Below are 11,964 nucleotides of genomic sequence, written 5' to 3'. Positions count from 1 at the left end.
ATTGCGAAGAATGCGTTGGAACGTTTCATGGAATCGACGTCACAACAGTTTCATGGGATGACAATAAGATTGTAAATATGGCATAAACAATGGTTGGAATGAAGCCATATTTTTTAGCCGATAGCCAAACGCCTGAGAATGCACCAACCATTGAGCGATATAATAAAAGGAAAAACGTAATGTAATGCATTCCATGTCCAAACATAGTTCAGGAATATAACAAATACATGGGATGTGTTGACCTTTTAGATTCGTCACTCGGCCGTAGTCATATCCGCATAAAGTCACGACGAAAGGTCTCGAAGTGGAAAGTGTTGCGAAACGTTATCGCCCAATGTCTGCTCCGATGCCGCCGCGTAACAGCGATGCAAAAATCCGAAATGTACATCCCGAACAAAAGTTCGACCCCAAAAATGTGGTAAACATTTGTGTTTTTCGACGGAAAAAAACTGTTTTGATGAGTTTCACCAAAACTAAATGCCATTGCTGATATCTTAATGTTATTAATTGTTTTTTTTTTTTGTAACTTTTTTGAATTACCTGAATAAAACATTTTTTTGTTAAAAATTCTCTGATAGAAAATACACCTTTAAAACTTGTTATCTCGGGGTGCCTAGAGGTTCCGCAAAGAACCAACCAGGTTTTTCTTACCTAGCTCAGGGGGGTTATTATGTAATTCGAATCGAAATTATTACGAATTCGTAAAAAATGTATTATGTAGTACGCTTTTCGTAAATTTATTTCCGAACGTTCGTAAATTACGGGATTTTTTCTACTCCCTTTCGTAAAACAAAAAATCCCTTTCGAAAATGCAACTATGTAGTACGAAAACAAAAGTCAAAAGTGTTGTAACGTACGTATTTCTTTCGAATGCCATTTTGTTTGCGGAAATTCATTTACGTATTATTTTATATACAGAAAATTAAATAAAAAAATTTAAAATGTAAGTATATGAATTTTATATTTGAATAATAAAATATATTGATTTAATAGCTTTGATTTTGAACATGTTTAAAGGGAATCGTCTAAAAAAAGTGTATGTACGAAACCAAGGCAATATGAAATAATGGTGGAGTTTATGAAAATGCATCCGGATTTGGCAAAAGGACACCTAAATGTTGCAAATGCCAAAAGTAAGTGTAGAGAATTGTGGCAAAGGTTATCGCAAGATTTAAATGCTGCAGGTCCACCATCACATGAGACTGAAAAGTGGAAAAAGGTTTGTACATATGAATGAATATTTTAACTGATAAATATAACGTTTTTGCAAATGTATGTGGTCAAAGGTATGGGCAGATTTCAAGCAGCACATTAAGGTTAAGTCCCGCCGTAACAAAAGTAGCCTTTCTGGAACTGGAGGAGGACCAAGTAAATACTGTTCTTTAACACCACTGGAAGAACAAATTGCTGAATTACTTGCCATTAATGTTTCTACTGAAGGGATGAGTGGCACGACAAGATATGGGGCAGAAACACATAATCCTGCTACTACAAGCATTAGAGACGAAGATGCAATACAAGAAGGCATTACAATATCTAGCAGTGACATAGCGGTAAACCCTTCTGAGGAAAATTTATTTGATTCTTTAAATGTCCATAATCCACGTAGACATAACCGTAAAAATTGTTCCAATAAGCCGGCTTTATTAGAGAAACAGGTTCAAAATCAAATAAAATATCAAGAAAGCTCAATAGAACTGTTAAGCAAATGTGACGAAAATCAGAAAAATATTAGAAGAGAAATGAAAGAAATAAATACGAACCTTTTAACTGCCAATAAATACTTAAAAAGGAACAGTGATTTCCAGGAACGTATTTATAAATTGGAAAAAGAAAAGTTGGAGTTTTATAAAAGAAATGAATTGGAAAAACACGAACAAAAGGAACGTATTTATAAGCTTAAAAAGGAAAAGTATGACTTTTTAAAGAAAAATTAATTGGAAAGGACGAAGCAAAATAGCAAAGCTTGAACTTAAAAGAAAAATGTTTGAATTAGAGAGCAAAAGAAATTGTTGAGGTTTAGCTATGTGCCTTTTTTTATGAATTTTTATGTTTTTCTCTATAATTAAGTAGTTTTTATGTGCCTCTCTATATTATTATTTTGTTTTTATACCCTTCAGCTTCGTGAGAAGGGTATATATAAGTTTGTCATTCCGTTTGTAATTTCTACATTTTTCATTTCCGACCCTATAAAGTATATATATTCTGGATCCTTATAGATAGCGGAGTCGATTATGCCACGTCCGTCTGTCTGTCTGTCTGTCTGTCTGTCTGTCTGTCTGTCTGTCTGTCTGTCTGTCTGTCTGTCTGTCTGTCTGTCTGTCTGTCTGTCTGTCTGTCTGTCTGTCTGTCTGTCTGTCTGTCTGTCTGTCTGTCCGTCTGTCTGTCTGTTGAAATCAATTTTCTGAAGGCCCCAGATATCTCCGGGATCCAAATCTTCAACAATTCTGTCAGACATACTTTCGAGAATTTTGCTATTTAAAATCAGCAAAATCCGTCCATAAATAACGGAGATATGAGCAAAAATCCGAGACAACCTCTGAAAATTTCATCAAAAAACACAATGTATTGCATGCTTTGACAAAACAGCAACAAAACGTATGGTTCGATGTGCAAGCTTTGCGTATTTTGTTTTTATACCCTTCAGCTTCGTGAGAAGGGTATATATAAGTTTGTCATTCCGTTTGTAATTTCTACATTTTTCATTTCCGACCCTATAAAGTGTATATATTCTGGATCCTTATAGATAGCGGAGTCGATTAAGCCATGTCCGTCTGTCTGTCTGTCTGTCTGTCTGTCTGTCTGTCTGTCTGTCTGTCTGTCTGTCTGTCTGTCTGTCTGTCTGTCTGTCTGTCTGTCTGTCTGTCTGTCTGTCTGTCTGTCTGTCTGTCTGTCTGTCTGTCTGTCTGTCTGCCTGCCTGCCTGTCTGTCTGTCCGTCTGTCTGTCTGTTGAAATCAATTTTCTGAAGGCCCCAGATATCTCCGGGATCCAAATCTTCAACAATTCTGTCAGACATACTTTCGAGAATTTTGCTATTTAAAATCAGCAAAATCCGTCCATAAATAACGGAGATATGAGCAAAAATCCGAGACAACCTCTGAAAATTTCATCAAAAAACACAATGTATTGCATGCTTTGACAAAAAATCAACAAATCGTATGTTTGAATGTGCATGCTTTGCGTATTTTGTTTTTCTTTTGTGTTTTGTTTCTTTTGGCGTTGTTGTTGTTTTTTATACAATTAAACGTATGTTTGGATGTGTGTTGGTTTCATTGCCTTGCGTATTTTGTTTTTGTTTTTTCTTTTGGTGTTCTGTTTCGTTTGGCGTTGTTGTTGTTTTTTGTGTTCTTGATAAATTTAGGATGCTGTACGCTGAAAGTGGGCAATGTACATACATACCTATATACTTATTATAAACAATAATAATGCATCCACAACAAAGGTGAAGGGTATATAAGATTCGGCATAGCCGAATATAGCACTCTTACTTGTTTTTAATATCCTTATTAATTTGAATTATTATTTTTTTCTTTCAATAAATGTTTTTTATTTATTTTTAAATTTTGTAATTTATTTATTTTAGAAATTTTTATAGTTTTCAGTTTCTAAAAATATTATTTTTAATTTCATTTCTAATATTTTTTGCTACATGAAGTAAATTTGTTTCTTAACTATATTCTGTGTTGCTGCTAAAAGAAGATGTGGTAGTTATTTCTTCCTCAGTTTGCAAGCTATCACTCTCTACATTATACATTAAACAAATATTGTGTAATGAACAGCACACATTAAGGATTTGAACAGCCTTTTCTGGGGAGTAATGCAGTTCTCTTGCAGCCAAAAGGCAACGAAATCTTGCCTTGAGTACACCAAACGTTCTTTCTACGATCGATCGTCCTTTGGAATGCTGATCATTAAAAAATTATTCAGAAGAATTCTCAATAGCATTCCTGTACGGTGTCAAAATCCATGGTTCCAAAGGATAACCGGAATCACCTAGAAAATAATAAGCTTATTTTTAAGTTTATAGATATAATATGAAGATTTTTACCAAGTTCCAGTAACTCCAGCTTGAAACTTTTCTTTTAAATATTGCCTATCTTCAGACAAATTCCAAATATGAGAGTCGTGGCAAGCGCCTCCAAAACGTCCATTGATGGCTCTAATGTACATTTCGTGGTCATAAATCTAAAGAAATTAATAACGTGGTGTAATCAATTGATATATGTATATTAGAGTTCGTTTGTGACCAGGTCACTTCATTTGTTTTTCGGGTATCATTATTTTTCTGAAGGTTTTTGCGTAAATAAAAATAATGGCGTCCTTTTTTTTGGAAAATTTTCACTCCTTGTGGTGGTTCAACACACCTAAAGACGCGGATTTTGAGCAAATTTTTCTGTAGAGCAAAAACGGTTGATTATATTGCAAATCTGATTTCACCAGTCGATTCTGCATCAAAAATTAATACAATTGATATTTTTTGAATCCTTAAAAGTAGTTCATAAAACCCACAACAGGGGGCGCAAATCTGAGAAAAAAATAAAATAAAGAATTTTAGATTTTTTAAACATGCATGATCAAAAGGCATTTTAAGCTTATCAAAACGGTACAAATATTGCCTTTCTATCACAACTCGTTAAAAAGTTATGTTGCTTTAAAAATGTTTTGTTAAAGCAAACTAATAAAAAAATTTCTAAATTTTTTTTACCAGTTATTCAGGCATGTGATGAAAAACGATCGTTTTCAAAACTGAAATCAATTTCAAAAACGATTTAGGTGTGATGAATTTCGATTGATTTCATATTCAATTTTTATTTTATTCCGTATCATTTTTATAACAAAAAACAACAAAATAAGCAACTCTCCATTTGTTTACCTTAATTAGTGTGAAAATTTAATTTCGATAAATTCCCTTTTAAACAAATTCGAATTTGAAACTAATATGACAAAATGATTCAAACAAACACATCACACCTTTTGTCGTTTTCAAATCATTTTCGCATCTAAATCGTTTTTCATCACATACCTGATTATTTTCTTGTTAAATAAATAACTTTGAAGCCTCATAACTTTTAAATGGTTAGTGATAGAAAGGAAATATTGGTGACGTTTGCTAAACTTAAAATGGCTTTTCATCGTGCATGTTTGAAAAAACTAAAATCCATTTTTTATTTTTTTTCTCAGATTTGCGCCCCCTGTTGTGGGTTTTTTGAACTATTTTTAAGGATTCAAAAAACGTCAATTGTATTAATTTTTGATGCAGAATCGACTGGTGAAATCAGATTTGCCATATATTCAACAGTTTTTGCTCCACAGAAAAATGTGCTCAAAATGCGCGCCTTTAGGTGCGTTGAACCACCACAAGGAGTGAAAATTTTCCAAAAAAAATTAAGCCATTATTTTTATTTACGCAAAAACCTTCAGAAAAATGATGATACCCGCAAATCAAATTTTTGAAATTAACTCTAATGTATATACATGTTAAATCCTACCGCAATAGCATTTATACTGTGTTTAAGTTTTCTGTTAAAATATAAATGCTCATTGTTATAAGGTCTTATTATTTGTATGTGAGTTCCATCTACAGCCCCAATAACTCCTGATATTGAACATTTACTATAAAAAACCCTTTTTGCCTCCATTTTTTTTTCTTCATTCATTGTAAAAACAATATGTTTAGAACAAAGAATTTTTTGTATTTATACTTCCGATAAACATATAGAAATATATGATTGAGACATTCCCAATAAACTGTCTTGGCCAATCTGATGTTGATAACCACCTTGCGCAAGAAATTTCAAGGTGGCTGCCAATTTTAACATAGGAGCGACGGCAGTAGATCTTTGTGGTGCTTTTAAATCATTGCTGATGGAGTTCAGTACGTTTTTACTAAGCCGAAAATTTTTCACGAACCTGAAAGTAATTTGTCTTTATTTAATAAAATATTTATACGCACTTTTCGTATTTGTTCAAATTAAATTACTTACGAATTATCATTGAGATCCATAATATTCGATGTATCTCTTATATACTTCCTTTGGACTCTTTCTTGAACAACATCTTCTTCATCACTTTCCCACAACAAAACACAATCCATTTTTAAGTATTTATTTATATATATTCTTTGTTTTTTGTATATTTTTAAATTTGTTTTTAATTTTTTGGTAAATAATTTTGACATTTGAATAAAACTACGCAAAATGCTGCCAAGTTTTTACGTATTAAAACTTGGCATCATTTCGTTTTTCCCTTAAATTTGTATATACAACTGTGCAGACGTTCCGAAAGTACTACATAATAAGAATTTCTTTTCGAATCGGAAATTCGTTTCGAATGTATTTTCGATTCGAATCGAATTGCATAATAACCCCCCAGGTAAAAAACACATATGAACCATAGTAGAACAAAAGTTGTTCAGAAACTTGAGTTTTATAACATTAATTTTTTTCAGCTCAAAAAAAATCAGGCTATTAAGGGCTAATTAATGGTTCCGAAGATGGTCCAGTGACGGCAACGCAAGACTCCGTCCTATTTGGAAGATTACGTCTTTTACTAGATTACTCTATGTTGTCATCAAGCGTACATACGGACGTACGGGCGAATATTTTTTATATATGTAGTTTGACATTTGTGCGTGCTATTTCTATAATCAGCTGTGCTGCCGATGGCACCTTATTAAATGCACCTTGGTTGTCATATTAAGAGTGGGAGAATTATTATATCATTATATACATCTCTGATTTATGAACAGTTGTCAACTTCATACGTTTGTAAATTGCAAGTGCATGCAGCGTTGCCGTTTTCCTACCAAATTTGGTTGGATTTTTTTCGTTTAGTAGGAAGGTAGTTTAAATTGATTTTTGGTAGGTTGGATCAAAAAGTATTTATTTACAAGATAGATTTATCGCATTATTAGAGATCACTAAGGCAGATGCAGTTTCAATTTTCCAACTTATAACAGATTTCATTTCGGCACATAACTAGGGTTTTTAATTTCCGACCTTTTTTGATTCCCGGGAATCGGGAAATTTTTTTCTACATTCCCGGGTACCCGAAATATATAATGATACTGTAAATTAGGAATATTATAGCCAAATTTCATATAAAAACTTAGCGTTATAATTATTAAATATCAGAGCTTCGAATTAATTAATAAAATTTGAGCTTAATTCACTAAAATCTTAATCCGTAATCGAAAAATGTCAGCCTTTTATTCCATAAATCCATTCCTAATATTTAATTTTTTAGATTCATTCCAAAGCCTTTGTTTAAACTGAATTAAATTTAAAGTTAATTAATAACAGAATTTATTCAAACTTTGAATGATTAAATTTTTGTTAAATAAATCATTTACAAAATTAATTGACAAAAAATTTTCTTAAGCCTTTTTGTACTAGATTTGAATTGAAGAAAAATTTAATCAATTAATAAATTTGAGAAGCTATTTTGTTATGGATTTGAAGAAGAAATTTAAAGAAATTAGAATGATTCAATAAGAAATAAATTCTATAAATAATGAATTCACTTTTTAAATTTTCATACGAAATATAAGCATTGCCGAGATATAAGCAAAAAACTGTAAAAAAAATTTTCACTGTTTGTTGGCGAAAAAAAATGGAGTTCTTAGTTGTTTTCAATGTATTTTCGTCAGTTTTTAATTCCCGGGATTCCCGACTAAAAATCCCGGGAATCGGGTAAAAAACCGGGATAAAAACCCTACACATAACGTTCCTTTAAAAAACTTGATCGGATTGGTAACAGACGGTGCTAACGTTATGGCTGGTGACGTTACTTACTAATGAAACTGACTTGTTTTACATTAAGTGCACATGTCACTCACTCCAACTCTGCTCCAGTTATGCATGTAACTTGTTGCCAAAAAATATTGAGGTTCTTTGTGGTAATATATATACTTTTTTTTATCATAGTCCCAAAAGAATTAACGAGCTTAAAGAATTTCAGGAATACTGTTCTGTAAAATCTCATAAAATATTAGGTGTTTGCCAAACAAGATGGTTGTCTTTAGAAGGTGTTATTGCAAGAATTATAGAACAATGGGACAGTTTAAAATGGTATTTTATATCACGTTTTTATGACGTAAATGGTATAAGAGCAGCAGAACTGGCAGAAAGTATGTCTAATAAAATCAAAACTTATTTTTTATTCTTGACATACATACATACATATGTATATGATTTTAAAAAAATGGTAGATTTAAAACGATTTTGGTAGTTTTTTGACAAAAATTTGGTAGGAATAAGATTTGTTCAGTGGCAACGCTGAGTGCATGTAAGAATTTGACAGTTTTTCATAGTTTATTCATTCTCGTTTATTAATACACGTGTTAACATCACTTTTTATCAACTTTAAATTAATATTAAATATAATTGTAATTAATGAATTAATATAGTCTTTCAATTACTATAAACCACCGGTTACCATAATTATGTATCTACATTCTAATAATAAGAACAATAGTTTAATTCCATTTCATGGAAAGTAATAATAAAACAAAATTAACTCAATATATAACTGTTCGAAACTTAAGCAACTTTCAGGATTTCGTATGATATCCTTTGTTTCTTATGACCTCCGCACATCGTTTTGGCATAGATTCTATAAGATTTCTTAGCCGATGTCGAATTTCCCATTCGACATATTGAAGCATGTGGTTGGATAAAATGTCCCATTCGAATTTCCCATTCGACATATTGAAGCATGTGGTTGGATAAAATGTCCCTGTAAACAAAACGATCCATTTTTGTTTGTATTTCGACAATAGGGCTAAACCCGCTTGCTGAAAAGCAAGTCCACACCATTACATTTTCACCCCCATGCATTAGGTATTATGCCTTTACAGTAACGTGGATGTAATCTCTTTCCCTTCGGTCTACGGCCGTGACATACTCCATCTGAATTTAACAAGTTAGAGTCGTTGCTAAATAAAACTGTTTTCCATTTTGCCAGAGTTTTCCATTTTGCAAAATCCAACATAAAAGTTATGAAAATTAACGAACACGTTGCAATCATTTAGACAACCCTATTTTTTAATGTTTCTTCGTCAGTATGACGGCATGAAGCTTCTCAAGTTATTTTCCAATGATCGTTTTCTCACAGCGCTGGAACTAATCACCCCTATTATGTATGTCGTTGTCGACATTAAGTCACGTCGACGGCACTAAAATGGTATTTGCGCAGTCAATATCGATAACAATTGTTAACTATTGACAGCAATTTTCAATGGTAGAACTTAAAGCTGCAATTTATTTATATTTATGCTTGTAATTATTTATTTTTTTATTTCAATTAATTTTAAACATGGTAGGGATGAACTCCGGCTTATGTCAATTCTATTGACACTTCAAATCTAGACTTGCCAACCGTCCAGTTTTCGTCGGGACAGACCAGTTTTAGAGTCGAATGTCCCGTGTCCCGGCGATACTCTGAACGGGACGCCATTTTTCCCGTTTTGAAAAAAACATAACTTTTTCATTAATTACCACAAAAAATATAAAAAATCAAAAATTGTAAATATAATATTTTCTAAAAACTGAATATCAATATTTAACAATATATTTAGTACATTAACTTCTACGAGTTCCGAAAAAACTCATCAGTTGTTTGGTCCATTGAAATGGACTGAGTTTGTTGAATTTATAACTTCAAATAATAATAAAAAAAAGCTGATAAAAGCGATTAAAAATATAAATTTTAAATTAAGGACTGAAATAATTAAACTTTATTAAATACTAGCATAACGAGTTGCGCTTCGTACCTCTACATAGTAAAATAAAAAATGTGAAATATTTTATAAACTATTTTTTAATGAGGTATTTGTTTCACCTCATTAAAAAAATAGTTAGGTAAAATTATAAAAAACAAATTTTCAGAAAAAGTTTGAAGAATCTCGAAATTTTATTTATCCAGACATTCAAAACTGACTATGTACTTTGTATGGAAGCTTCCACATCCACTGTTCTGATCCAGACAATTTGATTCATACAAAGTTTAATTAGTACATTACAATTATAGTACTCCACATATTCGAAATTAACTATTTACATAAAACAAAAACAAATTTTTGAAATGTGTTAAATGTTGTTTTTGCTTTGCACATAAATATCACTTTGGTGACGTGATTTACAAAATTAGGGCCTTAATTTTTGTCAGAGTTGGGGGTAGTGCACTAAATGTTGAGTGCAATCAACATTTCACTAGCACTAAATATTATTTTAAAAAATATATTTTTAACTAATTTTCATCAGCTTTAGTGGTAGTGAAGCTTATATTTTTATCACTAATATTTTTTAGTGATAGTGATATTTTTTAACTATAAATCAATTGGTAGTGTAGAAATAAGCACTAAGCTCAAATAGTTACAAAATTTAACAATAACTAAAAAAAGCTTCAAATTTTCTTTGCACTAATATTTTCAAAATTAGTGATCATGAAGTTATTCCAGTTTAAACTAGAATATTAAATATATATACATATATAATGAAAAATGATTTTGACTTAAAAAACTAAATAAAAATAATGACTTGAAGAAATTATAGGACATTACAAGATTTAATTTGTTAAAAGATATATTAAAAATGGATAATACAAGCCTTTGGCTTCTGCTCCAGTAGAGCGTTTATTTTATTTTAGTGGAATGGTGGATTCTCCTCGGAGAAATAAATTAAGTGATTCGTGCAGGAATATTTTTTTAACTAAAAATTTTAGTGTAGAAAAAATTATTTCATTAGGCTGCAAAAAAAATATTTTAACTATTTTCAAAATATTATTAGTTACAAATTTGTAACTACACTATCACTATTATATTTTTCAATTCATCACTAAACATTAAAAAACTTATTGAATAATTTTGCACTACCACTAACTATTAGTGATAGTGAAAAATTAGTGCACTACCCCGAACTCTGATTTTTGTTAAGGTCGACTTTATTTTAAAATAGAACTTTTGTTTTTATTTGAAAAAAACTTCAAAACTTTTTCAACATATACATTCAAATAATTGAAAATATTTTTCAATGAATGTAATTAAAAAATGGAAATTTCCAAAAATTAAAAAAACAAAGTGTGCATAAAAGTTCAAAACAAAAAGCTTTTTTTAAATAATACGAAATTGTTATTGTTGATTTTAATAAATAAAATAGTATAGTAATTATAAACGAATTTGTTTGAATTTTTCTCTGATCATTTCGTGGTGTCACGTTTTGGAAATTTAAAAAGGTGGCAAGTCTATTCAAATCACTTAAAAATGTTGCTATATACCATAGTGTAAAAAATTATTTCGCCCGGCTGCATATAAAATATTTACTAGCGATGCCGGTGTTCGAAATATTCAAATCATAGCTTATTTTCATTACATTGAAGCTTAAGGATTTGTTTGTTTCACTGGAATCCAATAGAAAAAGGCATTTTTTATACGAATGTTTATAAATAAAAATCAATTGTCGTTCGTTGGTAATTGCATCAGTTGAGAATGGCCGGACCGATTTAGACAATTTTTTTAAATGTTGGTCATAGTCCAACTTAGGTTTCTACGGAACGAAAAATTTACCACGCCCACTTTTTTCGATTTATCTGAAAACGGCTACACTGATTTGGCTAATTTTTTTTGCTTAAATGTTCGTAGTTATCCAATTTATGTTTTTACTTTTACGCCCACTGTTTTCGATTTATCTAAAATCGGCTAATTTTTTTTTAAATATTCATAGTAAAATTCGTAAGAAAAATTTACCACGACCACTTTTTTCGATATACACACAGTTACTAAAGTATACATACGATCGACTTTTTGGGACTTTTTTTCAAAAAATCTATATATTTAAAAATACAAAGCCTAACTCATTCATTCACTCACTCACTGACTCATCAGTCATGAGTGAGTGAATGAATAAGTCAGGCCTTGTATTTATATATATATAGATTTGTTAAAAATCCGAGAAACGATGAGTGCT

The 11,964-nt window shown here is 30.9% G+C and overlaps 1 protein-coding gene across 1 annotated transcript; it reads left to right on the top strand.

Annotated features, from left to right (window-relative positions):
* Positions 1 to 1,066: 1,066 nt before the first annotated feature.
* LOC135950671 (uncharacterized) lies at positions 1,067 to 1,937 on the top strand. Its single transcript, XM_065500201.1, has 2 exons — positions 1,067 to 1,219; positions 1,287 to 1,937. The coding sequence occupies exons 1-2, from the start codon at positions 1,067 to 1,069 to the stop codon at positions 1,935 to 1,937; spliced, it is 804 nt and encodes a 267-aa protein (XP_065356273.1).
* The last annotated feature ends 10,027 nt before the right edge of the window (positions 1,938 to 11,964 follow it).

Source organism: Calliphora vicina, chromosome 2, assembly GCF_958450345.1.
Source record: "Calliphora vicina chromosome 2, idCalVici1.1, whole genome shotgun sequence".
NCBI classification, from domain to species: domain Eukaryota; kingdom Metazoa; phylum Arthropoda; class Insecta; order Diptera; family Calliphoridae; genus Calliphora; species Calliphora vicina.
This window is presented reverse-complemented; position numbering and strand designations above follow the sequence as displayed.

What these genes read in the sequence shown, in the direction of transcription:
- LOC135950671 (XM_065500201.1), top strand. Translation starts at nt 1,067, where the DNA reads ATGGTGGAGTTTATGAAAATGCATCCGGATTTGGCAAAAGGACACCTA. An exon ending in AGACTGAAAAGTGGAAAAAG is followed by an intron (nt 1,220 to 1,286) that starts GTTTGTACATAT and finishes ATGTGGTCAAAG; the next exon opens with GTATGGGCAGATTTCAAGCA.